This window comes from Anthonomus grandis, chromosome 6 (genome assembly GCF_022605725.1).
Source record: "Anthonomus grandis grandis chromosome 6, icAntGran1.3, whole genome shotgun sequence".
Taxonomy (NCBI): Eukaryota; Metazoa; Arthropoda; class Insecta; order Coleoptera; family Curculionidae; genus Anthonomus; species Anthonomus grandis.
Window position 1 is genome coordinate 18,408,898 of NC_065551.1, and position 22,959 is coordinate 18,431,856.

At 31.5% G+C, this 22,959-nt stretch overlaps 1 protein-coding gene across 3 annotated transcripts in view; it reads right to left on the reverse strand.

The window, feature by feature from the left end:
- LOC126737294 (potassium channel subfamily K member 4-like) overlaps positions 1–21,834 on the reverse strand; it is a 39,923-nt gene extending 18,089 nt beyond the window's left edge. The window contains exons 1-2 of one of the 3 annotated variants that reach the window (XM_050442129.1): positions 21,612–21,834; positions 478–713 (exon numbers count right to left, since the gene is read on the reverse strand). In XM_050442129.1, the coding sequence (XP_050298086.1) occupies positions 478–691 (214 nt within the window). In that variant the 5' untranslated portion in view covers positions 692–713; positions 21,612–21,834. Of the gene's footprint in view, positions 1–477; positions 714–797; positions 892–21,611 lie in introns of those variants that run through there. The other 2 variants (XM_050442126.1, XM_050442128.1) reach the window with 2 other exon arrangements.
- Between the last annotated feature and the right edge of the window lie 1,125 nt (positions 21,835–22,959).

Consider the following 22,959-nt stretch of genomic DNA (forward strand, 5'->3'; position numbering starts at 1 on the left):
ATAAAATTTGAATAAAATTTAGTTTATACTGATATAAAAATTAAAACAAAAATAACAGGGTAACTAAGGCAAATTTGCACAATAATAAATTAAGTTTACATTTTTTATTTCGTTTGCATGTTTCTGCTCACCGAATAAACCCATATATTCCGATCACCATTAGTTTACACTGCATCACAAGGTAGTAATTTTATTATTACCTAAAACAATTATCTGCAATTTAACAAACAAATACACCAACTATCGATGGGATATAACGTTGATAGATAATAATCTACGTATATACGTTTTGTAACTTTTTCCTTATCCTTCTCATCAGCTGATTCACTTAATTATTCATTCTTATTATTATATGCTTTCAAATTAACCAGTCCCTCGAAAATTAATATTTTAAATATAAATGAATCCAGAATTTTCTGATACTAAAGTACATGAATTAACGACCTATTCATTTCTCTGTAAATTGCCTATACTTACCAGAAAACGAGTTTCTTAAACTGAGCCTCCTCTGAAATTTCCTAGGAGGTTTAACGGGGGGCAGTGCCCCCTTATTATTGTTCCCAAACTCGTCGTCGTAAAAATGATCCGCATCCATGTTTCGGAAATTGTTAATTTGGGTGAAACTGGGGTATTTTGTTGGTTTTATTTTTGTTGTGGGTAGGCACCGGTTTACTACTGGCTCGTAGTACATGTTGTTCGTTAATGATGATCATCTACAAGAAATAAAATTATGAGTCAATACTAAACAAAATGAAAAACAAATAAAATAATACAAAAAAATATTTTAAGATACCAACAAATGTTTTTTTTAAGGGTGATTATATAAATTCACCGCGACCCGAGAAACCTAAAATGATTGGTTAAAAATTAACGTTTAACCTACTTTTCGACATAATTTTACTACTTTAATCCAATCAAAAAAATAACATCATTATTTTTATCTATAGTGGGTCAAATTACATGTTAAAAATAATATTTGAATACAGTTTATATACTGTAATTGGAAAATTAAATGAAATATGGCAAAATATTTTCATTATCAGGCTATTTTACATATTTTTTTGTATAATTTTTCACTGAAACCCAAGTTTTGTGACAAGTTGCCCACTATATTTAGTGACTCAACTATGTATTAGAACGTTTATACTGTATGTGAGGGATTGGAGGACATGCAGTCGAGAGTAAAGAACGAATTTGATGCAAACAAGCTTGTCTAACCAAAACTCTTTATTTTTAATATCGACACGTGTTTCTGGAGCAATTTTTAAAGAGATATGTTTGAGATTATTAACCACAAATAAATTAGAAAATTTTTCTCGCTAAACAAAAAACTAAAAAAGTTAGTGAGTGCGAAGGATAAACCACAAATGGAAAAATCCATCAATATCGTTGAAAATCAATCCTCTTAGTCATTTAATGACAAAGAACTTGATGTTCTCAATAAGGGTTAAAAACTTTGCACCAGTTTCAAATTGCAAAAACAACCTGGAGGAGATTGTAGTAAGTGTTGAATCATCAATTCAGTACTTGCCAGAATCGAGAAGCGATTCGCAAAATTAGATAAGACTAGATTATCAAAAATGATTTCGCAGGTTAAGACAGCATTAAATGACTGCAAAAACCTTGTTTTCCCTTCAGAAAAATTCAAGTTACAACTTTCGGACCCAATAATTCCCAAATTATATTGTTTACCAAAAATCCATAGACCTGGCAATAGAATGAGACATTAATCAATCAATCAATCAAAATGCTTTATTGTCAGAAAATTTACATTTTATCGACAAAGCTAAAGAAAAAAAAATACAAATATAAACAAATAAACATAAAAAATAATACGCAGACAAAATACACACAAAGTAAATAGGTACATAACAAAACAAAAATACTGTACAAATTTTCAAATTGTACAATTTTGTCGAAATACATAAATAAAATAATTTTTATATACAAATATACACACAATTATATGTATAAAATTGTCAAAAACCTTAGTCTCAAAAAAAAACATACAATAAAATAAAACATACAATAAAAATCAGGCAAACATTTTGCAAATAATAGGTAGCTAATAACGCCAGTGTGTGTGCTTTAAAAGGAAATATTAAAAACGTCTTCTACTGTATATAGGGCTTTTTGCAGTAGTAAAGATTTTAGGGCATTCCGAAAACAACTAAAAGTAGTCATCGATTTTATTACGGAAGGCAGATGGTTGTGCATTTTTATTGCTGCAAAAAGTATAGAGTTCTTTACTAATTCCGACCGTGGAATTGGCAGATGAAGATTATGATCAACGTTCCTTAGTGAATAGCTATGGGATGGTCTTTCTGGAATCTATGACACATATTTGCGGATAAGGCAGATTCAAATATAAATAACGAGGGAAGAGTAAGGATCTTATATTTTATAAAATTTGGGTCTCAGATTGGGTCTTGCAGCATGTACCCTAGAATGGAAGGGCGTAACGAAGATGTGACTCACAAAGAGCATAATAAACTGTTTTGGCCGTGAAAAAGCCTAATTCTCTTGAGATTGATCTTATGGCAAAACATGCCGAGCTTAGTTTTTTAGATAACGTATCTATGTGCAAATCCCATTTCAAAGAGCCGTTCACAACAAGACCCAAGAACTTGACAGACTCAACAACTTCCAAACTGTTTATTTATTGTTTTAGTATTTGTTTCTGCCATTATTTATTTATGTACTGTGAAGTGTGTGGATGGCTTCTAAAGGCCTGATGATGCTCTAACTAGAGCGAAACACGTGTAGCCCGTTTTATTACATGTTGTGAGACCGTGACTTTGTGTTTTTCTTTGCTTTTCGTCAATCTTTTATCCCCTGATGATGGACATCTCTATGTCTGAAACTTGTAGGGAATTTTAAATAACTAAATATTTAATAAATAAGTGGAGGGAGACTGCAGGATTTTCATTTTACCTAAATAAGTTTATACCTCTTCTCCCTTCGCCAACCATATCATCGAGGCTAAACATAGATTCATACCGCAGACAGACACAGAAGTTCGTCAGAAAGGCTTAAAGTTGGATCTTTTAGAGATCCTCGAAATTAATAAAGCCATAAAATCACCAGATTTTGCTTAAGATTGAAGAATTTCACTACCACTGAATTTAATCCTGAAGTCAGCGGATCGAAAAAGGATCCGGATTATTGGACTTAAAATTAAGTTTCCACTGGCATAACAAAATTCCAATAGCCAGTAATAATGGCAGAAATTTTGGATGATGTCATATAAGGATTAGAGGCTACGAAGGCCCAGATTTTTATGCACTACTTGCATAAAGTACAGGAGATACCAAAATCGATAACTTATATAAGAATTTTACCATACCAGCAAATTCAGAGGTGGTGATTAATGCCACATCTGAAGAAAAAAGAAACTGTTTTGAATGTTTCCATAGAAAGCTAAGAAGTGTAAAATATTTTTTCAGCAAAGGCGTTATTTATTAAGAAGAAATCTACAGTTTTGATTTATGACCGTTTTGATTCATAATGAAGCTCAGTATTAACACTTGGAAGGTAAAGAAAATTAAGATGTATTTCCTTTCAGAACAGTGATCTGGGAAGTATCACTAATTTGGTGCAACATCGAACTAACATTGGATACAATACTCCGATAAAACCGATACCTAAGTAACGTGAAGTTTTCTTGATGCTTTAAGTGATTTTGCAACTCAGCTTATTTCTTTGTGTGAAACTTTCGATTTGAAGCAACTTATAACCGAGCATACTCATATGACCAACAACACTAGTTCAATTATAGATCTTATTTTTACAAATCATGTTGGCATTTTAAAATCTGGCATAATAAGCTCTACATTTTCTGACCATTTTGGCGTTTTTTGTGAATTTAATGTGACGGAGGCTATTGTACAACCGCACACTGTATCTTATAGATCCTTAAAAGATATAAACCTAAACAACTTTCAAGAGGATTTGGAGGCTGTTCCATTTCATTTAATATATGAATTCGAATCCATAGATAAAAAGATACATTTTTTAAACAATAATTTACTCAAACTATTCGACAAGCATGCTCCTATTAAAACTATAGTTGTTCGAAAAAAAAAGATTCTCCGTGGCTGACAGATAATATTAAACTATTGCAAAAATTAAGAAATAAGGCATTAAAGGATTTTAAAACAACTAAACTGCCAGCTAAATGGAATTATTATAAACAGCTTAGAAACTATACAACAACAGCGATTAGAGCGGAAAAAAGGGCTTTTTATAGTGATAAATTTGAGAATTGTACATACAAGGACAAGTGGCGTGAACTAAGAAAAATATTGCCATCAAAGCAGAAGCAAATTCCTAAATCTTTTGTAATTACCAACAATTTTAATTCATATTTTATAGATAGTACAAGAGTGATAAATATTGATAATTGTGATGAGTTAATTAATTTTTATGATCAGAATGCATTACCAACCTTAAATAAGTTTTCTTTTCATCCCACTGATTATAATACTATTTCTGCAATTATATTACGTATTAAGTCTAAAGCATTCGGGGTGGATAATCTTAATATTACGTTAATTCAACTATGCTGTCCTTTTATTATACCCTTTATTTTACATATTGTTAACGAGTGTATTAATAAAAACTACTTTCCCAAATGCTGGAAAGAAGCCTTTGTGTTGCCATTGCCGAAAGTGTATAATCCAACAGATTTTAGTCAATTTAGGTCTATCAGTATTTTGCCAACGTTTTCAAAAATTCTCGAACGCATTCTAGACTCTCAAATTCGTAGTTTTCTTAATAATAATGATATTTTACCACCTAAGCAATCTGGATTTAGAACAAATTATAGTTGTACTTCGGCTATGGCGGACGTTATTGATGACGTAATTCGGGCTAGGGATGATGGTAAGATTTCTGCTCTGGTGTTGTTGGATTATACTAAAGCTTTTGATTTCGTTAGCCACTCAATTTTAAAGTCTTTGTTTCATTATATTGGCTTTTCTGATGCTGCTATTAATTTAATTGCCTCTTATTTAAATAATAGGATTCAACGTGTTAAAATAGATACCGACATATCTGATCCTTTGGAAGTTGAAAATGGTGTGCCTCAGGGTAGTATTTTAGGACCCTTGTTTTTTATCATTTACACGTCTAGATTTTATCTTCAATTAAAGCATTGTGCCCATCATTTTTACGCAGACGACACGCAGTTATATTATTCATTTTTACCAGGAGATTTTAAAATGGCTGAGTTTAAAATTAATCAAGATTTACAAGCTATTTGTGATGTTTCTTCAAAGCATTTCTTAAAATTAAATCCTTCGAAATCATCTATAATGTTCATAGGTAATCAAACTAATGTAAATAATATTTTAAATGGTATAAGCATTAAATTGGGGGACGAAAGAATTCCAGTTGTTGACAAATGTAAGAGTTTGGGCCTTATAGTAGATAATAATATTCGTTTTAAACATCACGTGTCTAATATTCTTAAAAAGGCATATCTTGCTTTGAAATTAATTTATTTCCATAGACACTATTTAAGTAAAGATATTAAGAAGCTTTTATGTGATTCATTGGTCCTTTCACAATGTAATTACTGTGATGTAGTGTATGGCTGGTGTCTTGATTATGAGGATAGGGGTAGACTGCAAAAGCTCCAAAACTCTTGCATTCGACTAATATTTGGCATTCGTAGGAGAAACCGCATTTCCCATAAACTTCACGAACTTGGATGGCTTAATATGCATAATCGAAGAATTGCTCATTCTTTAACATTTTTTTTATAAAATTTTAATATATCGTAGTCCGCCCTATCTCTATCAAAAAATAACTTTTAGAAATGATGTACACCATTTAAATTTAAGAAGAAATACTATTCTCATTCCGAGACATAAAACACAGTTATTTAAACGATCATTTTCTTACAATTTTGCTTATCAAATAAATTTTTTAAATTTGAATCCGGACCAATTATCAATTTCTTGTAATACTTTTCGTAGGAGGATGATTGTACATCTAATGAATCAGCAGGGTATATAGTTCTTTTTTTTTTAACTTTTTGAATGGTTGTTTTCTTGAGTAATTTATTGCAATTTTTGGTATTGGGATCATTTTATTTATTTATTTTTTGTCTGCAATAATTTTTCTATTTTTTGTTATTTAACAAAAAATGTAATCTGTTTTTTGGGTATTTGCAGTGTGTATTGTTTTGCTTGATGTTAAACTGTCAAATTTAGAATTTAGAACTCTTATATGTAGGTTTATTAGGTATATGATTAAGGAAAAAGCTGTATTTAATCAGTTATTAGTTAAGCGTTACTGTTAATGAGCGTTACTGAAATTACCATTTTTTTTAATGAAGTGTGGGGCCACAATGTTAAAGACCAGAATCTGCCATGGCAGAATTCTGAATTTGTAGGCCTTTTATTTGCGTAAATTTATTGCTAGATTTTGTAAACTTGTATTTTTTTTTGTTTCTTCTATGCAAATAAAAAATATTTATTATTATTATTATTATTATTATTATTAAAATAAGGAAACAAAGAGTTAAAGAATCCCACAGTCATTGAACATTTTCACTTGTACTAAGAAAAAAAAGGACGAATCTACCAGATTTTGTGTGGACTGTCGGCGACTGAATCATATTAGTTAAAAAGACAATTATCTTTTACTAAGAATTGACGACATTCTGCCCACGCTATCAGGTTCACAATTGTTTTTAATGCTGGATTTAAAGAGTGGATGCTGATAAGTAAAAATGCATTCAGAAGATGAGTAAAAGACTGCATTCTCAACTTGAACAGGAATTTGGCAGTTTACCTTACAGAGTAATACCCTTTGGACTTGTAATTATCCAGCCACCTTTAAAAGAGTTATAAAAACTATGATACGTGGAATGACCTGAGAATCATGCTTACTTTATCTGAATGACGTCATTATAATAAGAAAAACATTTGAAGGTAATTTAATCGAAAACAGGGCATAAAATGTTGTAAAGCACTGTGCGCACCTCTAATTTTAACCTATCCGATTCCTGCACAATGCACAAACTTTTATTTTGTATATAGATGCAAACCATGTTGGAACTGAAGCCGTCCTTCCACAAAAATATGAAGTCGCCATCTTCATGGCAAGTGATAGCTTGTCTCAGTAAAACACTATCAAAGACAGAGAAAAAGTATTGTGTAACCAAACGAAAGCTATTGATGGCAGTAGAAGCTATTGAACATTTCCATTAATATTTGTATGGTTCCATAGACCCTAAAGGACAAATAGTAAAGTGGCATCAAAAGCCACAAGAGTATCACTTTACAATAGAACATAGAAAAGGCAAACATCACCAAAATGGCAATGCTTTATCCAAAAGACCGCATATTGAAACATATTAACTTGTTTTAATAGCTTTAATAGTCTTGGAGAGTGGTATGCAACTAGTATAATAATCCAGTATTTGACCTTATTTATGATCTGAACTGTCGAAAAATGTCAAAGCTAGTATGGAAAGATATTTCTGACAAATTTCCAGAACTAAAAGCTTGCTGGTCTCAATGGAATGCGTTTTTTAAATAAGATAGGTACAGATACATTAATGAAAAGAGTCTGAGAGAGCGTTAATAAAACTTGAGTAAAAGTAAGAGAAGATTTTATTTTTTTTACGCTGGTGACTAGTGACTGGTAAAGAGTGCGAGCAATTTTTATCAAGCAAGGACCAAGAACCAGGACCAAAGGGAAAATTATGCAGTATCTTATTGGGGAACCCTTTAAACGAATTGCCATAAACGTAGCAGGAACTTTTCTTACTAGCAGCTCCGTATATTGACATGATTTTGTTGCTATGGATTACTGTAGTAAGTGGCCCAAAGTTTATTCCATTCCAAACCAAGCAGCAAATAGTCGCTAATTTGCCGTTAAAAGATTTAATAGCACACTTAAAACCTATTTGAGAATTGTGATAAACTCAGCCAACCAACTATGCTATACCTGTATATAACTATTCCTATTGGCATATCGTTCTTCTATCTACGAGTCCAGTAAAAAAGACCCGGCAAACGTTGTCTTCCGCGATGAACTTCGTTTACCTTTAAAAATTATTATTGAGAGATCCGACCAGGCTGAAACCCATTAGGAATACGCCGACTATCTACAAGAGCGTTTGCAAAGGGTCCACCAATACACGCGAGATAAACTTCATCTAATAAGTAATAGAATGAAATCGCGTTATAACGTAAAGGCGAGTTCCACTGGTTTTAATCCTGAGGATAAAGTTCTGTTATATTTTTTATGGAGGACAAAGGGCAAGTTGTCAAACCGCCAGAAGGAATGGAAAGATCTGATCCAGCGAAGTCCGACAATGAAGATCAAATTCGTAAACATAATTTTTAATATAATTTCTCACATAAAACGAAACAATAGAAAAAAAAGCAATGAAATGATGACCGTTAAATACAGTAACTCAATTACGTAAAATTATATTTATATTATAATTGAAAAATGAAAAGCTGTAGTAATTGATATTTGATGCATTTCTTGATATAATTTCTCACTTTAAACCTACGATGCTAAAAAAATAATACAGGTAAAATGTTACTACCGTGAATAGAAATTGCTAAGTGAATAGCAATTTTTCATCACTAGCAAAACTTTAATCACAGTGGTTAGCTAAAATCAGGTAAGACATTGAGTTTTTGGTTAAAGTAGCTGTAAGGTTTACATTGCCTATTTCAGAAATTGCTTGTCTTGCTTATTTTTTTTGCTATGATGTAATATAATACATAACGTCGCTTTTAAGTAATTTTGGGGTGAATAGAAACACGCTGTTTCCATAACCACCCATAATTGTTTTTTCTTTTGCAGGAAAATGCCTCGCGTTTATAAACCAGACCCTCGAGGTAAAACATATAGGAAAATTGATGAAAAAACTCTAGAAATAGCCCTTGCTTCAACTGACAACGGGATGAGTTATAGAGTGGCTCACGAAACATACAACATTCATTATTAGGACAAACAGCCCTAACCAAACAAGAAGAAGATATTTTAGTCCATCAACTAATAGTTTGTTCCGATTGGGGGTATCCACTTGAACATTTGGACATCAGGATGATGATAAAAAATTACCTAGACAGTAGAGGTAAAACAACAACGACATTTAAAGATAATATCCCTCGCAGAGACTTTGTCTATTCTTTTTTAAAACGTCACAAAAATGAATTAATATCTAGAATCTGCCAAAACATCAAGCGCTCAAGAGCTGCTGTTTCTCCCAATACTATCAATGCTTATTTTGACAATTTAGCCACGAAGTTGAAAAATGTACCGCCATCAAACATAATAAATTACGACGGAACAAATTTAACTGACGATCCGGGTAGAAAGAAAGTAATCTCGAAATGGGGCTATCGCTATCCAGAACGTATTTGCAATACGTCGAAGTCAGCCGTTTCTATTATGTACGCTGCTTCAGCTTATGGAAAATTGTTCCCACTATACGTAGTTTACAAAGCTAAAAATTTGTATACATCTTGGACAGTTGGAGGACCAAAGGACGTCAGATTTAATAGAAGTCCATCAGGTTGGTTTGATGCGATTTCCTTTTCAGATTGGGTAGAGAGAACTGTCATACCTGCAGTAAAGGATCTACCGGGAAAGAAGTACTTAATTGGCGACAATCTGAGTTTACATTTTTCTGTAAGTACGGTATCTCTTTGCGAAGAAAATAATATTTCATTTATCTTCCATATGACCCAGCCTCTGGACGTGGCATTTTTCGGGCCTCCTACAACAGCTTGGCGACAGATCGGCTGTCCCATTGCAAAACACAGTAAGTGACATTTTAGCCAAAATCGCCTTTTTCAGTGATTTGAAGTTGCTGTGTTTTGCTGTATCTTTTGGTATTTTTAAAACTAAAATCGGATAATAAATGAGGAAGATCTGGCATGCCCAAAACACAGTAAATGACAGTCGGTGATTTTTTTTTCATAACAAAACGGAGTAACTAACTAAACTCATTTCAAAACCATGTAACTACCAAGTAGTTACTGTGTTTTGATATGGTTTTTTCAGTTACTGTGTTTTGATTTGAAAAATTGGTTATAATTTTCTCAGAACATGTTACCCCCACCATAAACTTTATCATGTAACTGTAAGAGTGTCGCGTTTAATACTCAGTTCGACTCTAGTAAGTAGCCAAAGGAGGATGTTGCCTCATAAAATGTTGCCTGTAAGCGCCCGTACAAAGAATATTGTTTCTTCAGCTCGCTCGGAAAAGGCTCACGTGAAAAAGGTACGTTAAACTATTTATATGAAATTTAATATTCTAAATTTTATCCTCGAATTTTTTTTATAGGATTGTAATGAACTTCCGCTATTTCCAAGGGTTAACTATGAAACATATATATTCTTTTTGTCGAATACCGAAAGCAATAGCCAAAAGGAAACCTATATTGAAAACTTAAAAACAATATTCTCAAAAGAATTTTCTCAGGATATTGCGCTTTTAAAATTCAATCGCGTTGAAAGTCCTGTCGATGACAGTGACCAGGATAAAGACGATATCTAGCGACGATAATGAAACTAAAATTAAAAAGAACAACAAAAGGATTAAAACAAAAAAGACGCCCATTTGTAAGGAGGAAAATGTTTTGCGTTTACATAAAGAAACTGTTGCTGCAAACTCGTATGAAAAAGTAAGATTTTTATAATTATTTTAATAATTATTAAATGTAATGTATATTTTGTTCTTACAAAAATATTGCTGAAAAATAAAATAATATATAGGGTGTTCCATTTGAAAAAACTACATATTCTTCTGAAACTTTTTTTGAAACACCCTGTATACGTGAAATTAATTTTAGTTTATAGATTTTTGTCAACCTTATAACCACGCGATATATATTTTTTTCACCCTGTATAGTTTAGGCACTATTTTAGCGGTACGCCTTGCTAATGCACCCGTATTAATGAAAAAAATCATCAAAAAACTTTTTTTTACTTTTATTTTAGAATCCAGCCACCGATAACAAAAACATAAGTGTTCAATCTTTTGAAAGAAATCTAAATCTAGAAAGCAATGACGCTATTTTAGAGGTATGTTTGTAACCTATATTTTTAAAGGAAACTAAAAATTTACTAACTAGTTAGCTTAAAAATTGATACTCGTTGGTTATCCTTACTAATCGAAACGTCGCGCCATCCTATATTATTAACAATAAACAGAAGTTTTTTTAGGCTAATAATACTGTCGAAATGGTTAATGAAGGTAATCGCAAGGCAGAGCAGAAGCAGCAGAAAATAGGCCAAAGGGAAAAGAAAAAATCCAAAGGTGTAAAGGAAAGCATCCAATAAGACCAGCGTGTCAAGGCAAGTGTGGTAGGATGTGCAAACAACTAGCAGAAGATCACCGAAAAAAAAATATGGATGGAATACTGGAACCTAGATTACACAAGTAGGCGAAAATGGCTATACAAACATATAAAACTAGTTTCTGTTAAGCGGAGGACACAATCAGCAATACGTAAGAGGTGCGAATCAAGGCGTTATTCTTTACCACTTGAAACTTCCACAGATTTAGACGTATACAGGTGCACATTTTTAAATACTTTGGGATATACGAACGATTCAGTTATAACCGAGTTAGTTCTGGCCATTAAACAAGGTTTTTGTGGTAATCAAATTAAAGAACGTAGAGGAGGCTGCCGAAAGCAATTGAATAAAGATTTAATCAAAGACCACGTTGAGTCGTATAAACCCTCCATTAGCCACTATCGCAGAAAAAACGCTCCTAATATTAGATACTTACCAAGAGAGTTAACTTTTAAAAAAATGTATGATGATTTTAACTCAAAACATCCGTCAGTCTGTAAAATTGAGGTTTAGAGATAAGTTTTAGAGCAGATGAATGTTTCGCTTTGCCAGCCTAAATCAGACATTTGTGAGGACTGCAGAATATTAAAGAATGTGCTAGAAAATAAAGAAGATCATAGCATTCAGGAACAGCTGGATTCTCACCGTGCTAAAGCTGAAAAGGCAAATCTTCTTTATAAAAAAGACTCCGAAGAAAAAGTAAGTTCGACGAAACGTATTTACTCCATGGACTTACAAAAGCTTATTATTTTGCCCATTATGCCGCAAAGTAAAAGTGCAATTTTCACCAGCCGCCTTGTGGTCTTTAACTTGACTTTTGCCACTTTAAATAAAAATTCTAAAAACAAAAGTTATTGTGTGCTTTGGCACGAAGCCTTAGGGGGACGCAAGGCTGAGGCAATTGTTGACGCTTTATTTCAGATAACAAAAAAAGAAAGGGATGTCTCCCATTTTCTTTTCTGGGCTGATAACTGTACATCCCAGAACAAAAATTGGGTTCTTTATACGTCCCTGGTTACTGAGGTTAATCGTGCTTCCGGACCACAAGAGATCATTATACGATATCTTACAAAGGAACATACCCACATGGCTGCCGATGGCGTTCATGGAAATATAGAACAAAAGATTCTAAGAAACAGAAATGTTTACGACTTTCAAGAATTAACTGAACTTGTCAAACACTCCAGAAAAAATTTGGAAGTACTTGAATTAAATCAATTTCACTTATGGCAAAATAAGAAACGTACCACAAAAAAAAACGGATGATCCTTTAAAGGGGTTTTTATTAGGAAATTTAGTAGAAGTTTGCTTTACACGGGGAAGTAATTGCATGAAATATAAAACCGATTTCAATGAAGAATACAAAAAATTGGATTTTTTACAAAAAAACATTTTCCTAGTACATTTACGTCCAATGCTTTAAATATACGAGGAATTTCACGTGAAAAAAAACTGTTATATTAAAAGACTTAGTGTCATTAATGCCCGAAAATAGAAAAGTATTTTGGCAAACCCTACCAGAGTCAAAAACATCTTTGGACTTGGTAAATCATGAACAATTGGAAGCCATAGATGGGGATTCTTAGTCTGGTTTTTTATGTTACCTGTTTCGTATAATTTTTGTTCCGTTTTGACTTACCAACAAACTTTTAATGGACGTTTGTTAGCTTATTAGTACGAATATGTTTTGTTTTTGTATTAAAAATTTACTTATTTGTTTCCCACTTTATTCTACGGAATAATAAAAATGTAGTTTTGCATTGTATTTTCTATTTCTTAAAATATCCATTTTTTACCTACTGATATTTTAAATAAATTTTGTCAAAACACAGTAAAAGCCCTTACTGTTCAGTAAAAAAAAATTAATACATCTTATTTTATAACAAAACACAGCAAGGACATTTACTGTATTTTGATATAAAACAATTTGTTTAATTTTTTTATTAAAATCTATGCAAAGTTAGTTGTTGGACTGCCGATCTACTATCATGACTGATTAATTGAATAAAAAATAGTTCAAAAATTGTAAATTATCTAACATTCCATAAGATTTTTTTGATAATTATATTAATAATGACTTGCGGCTTGTAAATTTTAGAAAAATTGATTTTTCTCAACTTGTGTATTATTGCAGTAATCAAAATGTGAAGAGTCGACGTCGTAAAATTCAAGTTCCTGCTGGCAAAAGCGTTACAAGTTCAGATTTTGAAAGCACGTTGGATAAAGATGATCAAGGGGATAATGATTTGGAAAGACGTATGGAAACCTTAGATGATGATTCAGACCCGGAAATGAATTTGCCCCTTAGTAATTTTATGCCAATAATGGCAAAAGCTCAAAATCATTCTTCAAGTGAAGACTCTGAAATGGAAAAAGATCAAGATTATTCTTCAGATGCAGACTCAGAAATGGACACTTCACTACCAAGTTTCATCGATAAGTCCGAGAATAAGTTGAATACAAATAATTCGTCAGCATCAGTCTGCTTTGAGGGTGAATTATTCCGATGTGTTTCTCCTATTTCGTTTGATTTGATAGATAAAGGAACTTGGCTTCTGGTGTGTTTTCCAAGAAAATGTCGAAATAGACAAAGAAATAAATATTTTATCGGACAAGTCATTAATATTACAGAAAATGACATTGAAGCCACTTTGTCGCCTCACCAAAATCCATAAATATATCCTGACGAGTGATTTCCAGAAGTTCCGGATGTTTCCACTTTTTATTTTAGTCAGGTTTTTCGTTGGAGAGGTTTTTCCAGTTCATGACGAGATAGAAGCATCTACGTCACGAAGAGACATTTTAAAATTTAATTTGAATCAAAGTTGTTTAATTTAAATAATATGTTAAAACTTGTTACATTTCTATAGAAATATATGTTTTTTTTGTAAAATTGGTGTTTTTGTCAGTTTTTTTTGTGTATTTATATTTTTTTATCAATTTAAAATTTTTTTCAGGTGTTTCTATTCACCCTTTATGTGGGGTAAATAGAAAAAGAGCGTTTTTATTTTTTTTTGTGGAAAAACCTCTATTTAAAAAAAAATCTATTATGCGCTTTTTGATCTACAAGTCGAGACTTGTAGATTCTTTTTTTTTGTTGTCAAAAAGGTGACTACCATGTTAGCAACAAAGTAGGAAAGATCCGAAACTGTTTTTTTCACCCCATTTTACGGTATAAGCTAATTTATAATTAAATTGAGAGATGAAAAGCAGTAGAAGCACAAAATATTATAAACAAAAAAGATATTATGCATTTTTTGAAATAATTTCTTATTTTAAAGTCTGTGAGTTAATTATGTATTAAGAATAGCATTAATACTATAATTGAAAAATGAAAAGCAGTAGGAACTTAAAATATGATCAAAAATCAATATTTTACGCATTTATTGACATAAATTTACAGTATAAATTGTCTTGAAATGTTATTTGTAATATTTGTATTATTTGAAAATGTCTCAACAATTGTAAAAATGACAATGAAATGTTACCCATTGTCTGTAGTGATTCAATTACGTATTAAAAATAAATTTCAAAACAATTTATACTAAGGTACTTGCAGGTAATAAGGCCTATATTAAAAAAAACTGCTTTAAATTATTCGCAATTCGATTGCGTTGGGTCCGCGTCTCCTATTTATAATTGTATTTTTAATTTATAACTGCAGATATTTTGGTTAGAGTTTATATTTTGTGATTTCAATAGTTTATTAGATTAAATTTAGCCGACATAATTTAAATAAATTTACATAATATTTCGTCATGGATGGGTAATAAGGCCTATAGCTTATTTTTATAGCTAAAAATAGGCCTATAAAAATAAGCTATAGGCCTTATTACCCTCCATGTAGGCCTTATTATCCTCATAACAAATTAATGTTTTTATTAACATATTATTAAACTTCTAAACTATTCTCGTTTTATTTTCAGTGATTTTTAACATCATGCCTGCTAAAAGGGCACCTTGGTGCGAGGAGGATTTAATATCAGCAGTTCGATCTGTTCAACGCGGTACTCTGAGTACATATGGGGCTGCGGCAAGGTTTAATATTCCCAGAAGAACCATTAGAAATCATGTTCATAATGGAATCCCAATAAAAAGACTAGGTCGTAAATCTATTTTAAAAGAAGAACAAGAAGATCTCGTTAAAAGAATAATAAGATTTAGTGAAATAGATCTACCTGTGACTCCACGGATCCTTCGTCGATTGGTATTCAGATTCTGCGAAGATAATAAAATTACTTATCAATTTAATACAACTTCAAAACTTGCTGGTAAAGACTGGCTAAAGGCTTTTATGAAGAGAAATCCTGTAATTTCTAAAAGAAAAGCACAGTTTATGAATCCATCTAGGGCTCAAAAACTTAATAAATTTGTAGTTAATGATCATTTTTCAAAAATAGGGAAAATGTATGATGATCTTGATATTTTTCTAATCACCCTGAAAGACTTTATAATATGGATGAAAAAGGATGCCGCTTGACTATTCACCACCAGCCAACCGTTTTAGCTAAGAAAGGGGTAAAACGTGTTCACTTTCAATCGTCAGAACATGCAGAGAGTGTGACAATTGCAGGATGTGTCAATGCCCTTGGAATACCAATACCTCCTATGATTATTTTTAAAGGAAAGAGGCTAAAGCCAGAATTACATGATAATTTGCCACCAGGAACTCTAGTGGAAAAATCAAGTTAAGGCTACATGACTAACGAACTTTTTAAAGAATTCCTCAAGCACTTAGCCCGATACAAAAGTCCAGGAAGGTGCCTCTTAGTTTTTGATGGTGCAGCTTGTCATCTTCATTTATCAATTGTTGATGTTGGAGACTCACTTGATATAGACCTCTACTGTTTGCCATCGAATACAACACATGAGCTTCAACCCCTCGACAAATCTGTATATCGTTCATTTGAGCATCATTGGGACAATGAGGTATTATTATTCTTGGATCAGAATCGTAACAAAAAGCTGACCAACTCAGGTTTTAACATCATACTTTCAAATGTTTGGTCTAAATGCATGATACATTGTAACATTATAAACGGTTTTAAAGCTACTGCTCTGTTTCCATTAAATCCCGAGGCAATTCCAGAAACAGCATTTGCTCCTTCAATTCTCTCAGACGTACCGGCACCGGATGATACCAACAAAGAAAATAGGCGTCCACCTGAATCTCCTCAACCTGGTCTGTCTGGAAGGGCATCCAACAAGTCTGGCAAATTCGACGACTCTCGACTGATGACCATATCCCTCTTACTGAATTAAAGAGACGAACAATAAAAGTCACTTCTTTTAATGAGCTTTTGCCCACACCAGTAAAAACTAATGAAAAACCTAAAAAAAATCGGAAAAAAGCTCTAAACTACAAAGGAACTTCAGTCACTAGAGATCTTTTTACCGAGGAGAACAAAAGTCGTGCCAAATTGAATAAAGATATTGAAAGCTCTAGGGAAAAGTTAAGCACCGAATGGTATTGCCATGGATGTGAGGAAGACAGGCAGGCCGATATGAGGCAGTGCAGCAAATGTCTTAAATGGTCCCATGAGGAATGTGTTGGCTTAACAGTCAATAACATGGATGATTTTGAGTGTCCCGATGGGTGCTAAACTTCGCCCAATTAACGAGTTGTGCCATTTTTATTTATAGGCTTTATTAAACCTCTATCGGATAATAAGGCCGATTTGCGTTATTTTTCTTAATATTTATTTTTTGTTTTCTAGTTTTTTTAGAGATTATTTTTTTAAGTTTGTTAAAATTAATATAACCTTATAAGCACTTTGGTGTAATATACTAAATATTAACATTACAGTCTTTTACTTTATTCAATTTTTTTCTTAGCTATATAATTGCAAAAAAATTATATTTTACGCCTTTCGTGATATAATTTCTTACTTTAATCTCAAATATTAAAAAAAATTCAATCAAAGATTCTTGTCTTTATTGTCTACAGTGGATAAATTAACGTATTAAAAATAACACTTCAAAACAATTATAGCTTCAATAAAGCTTAATAAATTGAATATTTCTTAAGTTTAAAAAATTAACATTTAACTTATTTTTTTAGATTATTTGCCAATTTTAACCATTTATTTCCAACTACAAATTTTTAAATCCTTAATTCAAAAAATTCTTGATAAAATAATACTTATCGTCTGTAGTAAGTAAGATGACTACGTCTGAAAAATAACAGATTAAGACCATTTTGAGAGTAATTGAAAAGTGAAATGCGGCAGAAACCTAAAACAATCTTAGAAATTGAACAACATTTTAGTAAAAATTGTAGAAATATTCAACAATTTTTTGCAATAAATTCGACCTACAAGTGTTTCGATTAATTTTATAAATATATCTAAAGAGTTATTGAAAGTTTTATTTTATAAGTCATATTAGTTATATAAAATAAGAAGCTCCAAGTCAAGGTCTCATAAGTATTTAATTAAAATTTATTGATTGGAGATTATGACTAGATTACAGGTGTTTGGCACATATGGGCATTATTAGAACTAATAAAATCAAATAATTTTATCTTTCTGTAAATTATTAATAAGAACCTCATTTACTAATAAATATAATATAAAATTCGGGAATTATTATTTCTGAATAAAATTTAAACCAACAGAAGGTATAAGATGCATTTCAAGTAGATTTAAAACGTATTTTTAAAAACAAAATGCGAAAGAAACCTAAAAAAACTTAATTTAAAGCTTTTTTTTGACAAAAGTTAATATGCCTATACTTTCTCTAAAAATCTTTCTGCGATATTTGCACTACGAATTTTGAGACAGGCTTTATCTTATTTAAATAATTAACCTTTACACTATTCTTGCCTAGTTCTTCGGTCGCATTAAAAATTTTTCGTAGGCAAAAAAAGGCTGTCTTAACATTATCCCCTTCTATTTATTAAGTATATTTATACTTCAGCATTGATTTTTTATAATTTGTTAAAGACTCATGCAAATCATTTAAATTGCACAACTGGTGCATCATATATAATTTTCACTTGTCTAACGACTTAAGAATGCCACGTTATAGATTAACTCAAAGCATTAAAAATAGTTTAAAAATTAATCTCTATAATAAATGGCCTAATGAGATAAGATTGTTAAAAAACCAAATATTTAAAATTATCATTAAAGCCGACCGCACACTTAAGTTACAATGGTGGCGCCACATTTGTCTTTCGACATAATTTCGTTCAACATTTTGTACATTTGCCACAAATGCGGTACAAGCACGCACATCAGGGCTTAGTTCTGTTCCGCATTTGTAGCCATGTCGTCGTCTTCTGATGACGATGATTTTATGATGTGGCAATTATTAAGTCAAAACCGAAGATAACGTCGTTACTGGGTTTATCCCTATAATAGTGGTTGTTCCAAAAAGGGAAATTTTGAAGTATCAAAGCAATTATTAAATGATGATGAGACATTTCAAGCTTACTATAGAATGTTACCTGCAAAATGTGGTCATATATTATTATTTCTCTACTTCCTGAATAAATAATATGGTTTGTGTAATATCGTTCTTCATTTTTATTTTAAAACGTGATACGACACGCCGCAACAAATATCAGACAGGTTGATTATCCGGGGAGTAAACACAAATGCGGTGTGGCTTCAAATGCCATTTGGTAGCCAATACCAAAGTTAATAAAAGTTGAATAAAATATTTTATTCAGTAAACTTTAACAATACATCTTAGGTGTGTGGATCCAAATTAAATAACACGCGCGCATTAAATACTGTCCGATACATTTGTGGAAAAGCACTTGTGGCGCAACATTTGTATCGTAGGTGTGCGGCCTGCTTAAGCGCATTTTAAGTGCTAACTCACCTTATTCAACAAAAGAATTTCTGAATTATAGTCTCGAATAAGTGTCAACGAGTTATTGGGTCACCTACTTTTTTTTACTTTTTACTTGATACAAATACTTTGTATATTATGGTAAAATAAATATGAAATTATTGTATTGAATAATATTCCACACACTTTTTCTCCTTAAGCATTTGTGATTATTCTCATTTAAAAAAAAAATAGACTGAAATTAAGAAATATGTATATGTATTATATATAAAATCAAAAAACCGATCTTCTACTGAATTTTTAGAAAATAATTAAGCAACAATCACAAAAAAATTAAATGAAAAACGTAACAAATAAAACAATTACAAACATTCAATACTCATATTTCGATCAATTTCATCATAAGGTCACCGAACATAAACTAGAATAGAAGGATCACTCTAAGCGCCGCCCAAAATGTTGCCTTTCTCACTCGCTTTCTGATGCTACTCTTTTTTGCTGCCCGGTGGCGACTGCGTTATACAGGGGCGTCTTCAATATTAGAACTATAATAGCGTTGTGCGGAAATTTTGTACTTTAAAAATGCCGGCGATATGTTGCGTAGATGGCTGCAGGAGTAAAAGGGGATATACATTTTTTTAAAATTAAAAATGGATTAGTTCACAGAAAAAAATACACGCTTTTCTTCAGTATTTCTTAAATATCTCGGAAAATTGAGATCCTACAAAAAAATCTAATAAACAAAAGTTGGTTTAAAAACAAAAGATTGGCTTTTGTTTGATTTATCTAGGTGCTATAGGCGCTAAGATACAACTGTGTGAACATTACCCCTTTTTTTAGATAACAAAATATAATGACGTAAAATAATAACGTGAAATAATAAAAAAAAAACGTTTTTTAGACAAATATCTAGCACATTTTTTCAAGTATGTACTATCAAAAACTTTAAAAATAAACTTGATTGCATAAAAATTAAAAAAGTTAGGAATAAAATAAAAATAATTGCAGTTTTAAAAAAATTTATCAAAAAAAATTATGTATTTATTTCAAAAATTAAAGCGTAGCCTTCTACAATGTTAATATGGTTAATACGTACCAATAATATGTTCAAAAAGTATCAGCGATTTAGAGTACATATTTTTTTTTAAATCGTGATTTTAATCTAAAAAAATGCAAAATTTTTGGTAATATTCTGTTATTAGTGGTGGTTTTTAATAGTGAAAGCTATCCGATTTATTATTAGTTGCATTGCAATCATTTGAATGATATAAATTTTAGCCACTTATACCATCTAACCATACTTAAAACTGCATTTTTTTCGTCATTAAGGGTGGTTTTTAAGGGTTTAAGTTTTAAAATATTGATGTGTACTATAATCCCCGATGTAAAACTATATTTATCTTGCATATTTATATGAATTCTAGGTTGTAAAACACCTATTTTCATTTTATTTAAATTTTAGTGGTTTGTTCTTTCATCCCCTATTTTAAAAGCAAATAATTAGGCATTTAATAAGTTTTTTTTATTTAACTGCCTTTTTATATTTCACTGTTACCGAGTTCCATATGTTGAGTGTTGTTATCCCATTATTATGTAAATTTTATTAAATATTTAAAAAATGGCTATATTAACGAAGTTATTATTAATTAAGTGTATGTAATATTAGGTAGGTAGTATTACACGCTGCCCGCCGCGATGTACGAAAATATTCCTTATTAAAAATGTTTCAAACACCCTCCGTATCGTAAAGGATTACCGCCGAAACTAAATAATGATTTACGACCGGGTAAACAAAGTTGGCACTGTTTAGAAGTCCCTACTTCAAACGGCCGCAAGAGAGTGAACCTACTGTCTTGTTCTTTATACTGTGATAAGGTCTAATTTTTTATTTATTAATAAATACAATTTTAATTTGACCTTTAGTCAGTTTTTGGAATTTACTAAAGGTATATTATGAATATGTGAAATTTGACAACATTTTGGTGGGGTTAGCTTTCAGTGTCATAAATTCTGATACAATTTTGAATAATAAAATAATACTTTATTAAAACAACACAAACAATACAAATTAATATACCGATAAGCTGCGGTCATTCCCTTGGTAAGAAAATCAATATGAGGCTATGTTTCTCAAAAACAATAATACAGTTAGTCAGCAAAAATGAATTTATTTTAAAGGTTTTGGAAAAAAAGTCTTTAAATGGGAAATGGGCTGTGTCATTCGTAGATTATACAATTTTTAAAAAATTTGGATTTTAATTAAGCAAAGTTAGGCTACTATATATAATAGAACCACCATTCTATACTATATACTATGCTACTACTATAAATAATAGAGAACACTTTGTATATAGACTTAAAGTATAGTTCAAAAGGTAAGTAAATTTAAATTTCATATGTTCAGCCATAGGAATATAATTAAAATTCATTGCTCATGATTTTTATAAACAAAAAATACATTTTAATCTCACCTAAGAATCCTAATAAATCCAATAAATAAACAACACACCTTAACGCTTTCTTATCTACGTGCATTTGCAACATTGAATTAAAACAGTTTAAAAAGAAAGTGAATTATGCGTCTGCGAATTGATGCATCGATGCATAGAACCCACTCGGGAGAAACTTTTCCTCATAAAAAAATCTCATATTTGACTTCCTAAAATCACAATAATTTTTTTACAACCGCAACAAATTATTCAAAAACAAAAAACAGCGAGCGTCGCGACGTCGTTATCGCGTCGTTTTTTCGACTGATTGAAACTTGCGGTGTGGAAAATAAATCGTGGAAGTTGCCGTTTAAGGTGCGGTGTTTTGTTTCTATGGCGTCCGTGGAGTTTTTGGAGAGTGTTTCCATTTTAGACATACCAAATTAACGTATGAAAAAACTGCCTGCTTTTTTAGTTTAGTAATTGTGACCTGCCACCTATCCAAAATTGATTTTTTATATAAACCTAATATTTTAATGTGTTTTTGTGGTGAACTATGATTTTATTTCCAGATGTAAAGAAGCAGTACATATTGTGGACGCATTTAGCTCATATGGTCTTAAACTAGTTTTTTCTGAACCTTCTAGAACTCAGGGTACCTACTATCCTGTACCTTGATTGATAATATGTTCACTAACGCTAATCACTGTTTTCAACTGAAACCCTTGAAGTAGCGTTTTCTGATCATTATGCTCAGAGACTGAGTTTTGACTTGGGAAACCCAATCAGTCACGATTTAAGCAAGTTTTCTATGAGTTCTAGATCGTTTTCTGATGAAAACATAAGCTATTTTAACTTGTCCAAAGAACATTGGCTGTCAGTTATTGTGACTCTGGATTTTGAAAGCAAATTTTCTTACTTCTTTGACACGTTCTCCAGTTTATGTGTTTAATATGAGCTTTCCTTATGTAAACAAATTGAAGCCATATCACAGAAAGTCTTATCAGTGGATAACACTATTGATAATTAATGAGGGCAAGCAATTGAGGCTACTTCATACTCAACTAAAGACCGTTCATGACCATGAGTTCCTGACATCCTATAGAAGGAGTTAATAGAGATTAATAAAGATATAGAGAAAATATCGTAAATGCTAAAAAAGCCTATAATTCAACAAAGTTGCTTACTTCTAACAATATAACTCGAGCCTCATAGGAAATTATTAACTCAATCACGAAGTTTTCAAATCGCGGAACAAAGTGTGTTCCTAATTTGGTTACTGATCATGGAAAGAAAGTTACTGGCAACCTCAATATTGCTAATACATTTAATGACTTTTTTGTAGAGTCAGTGCGAAAGATCACAGATAATTTTCAGGCCTATGGGAATG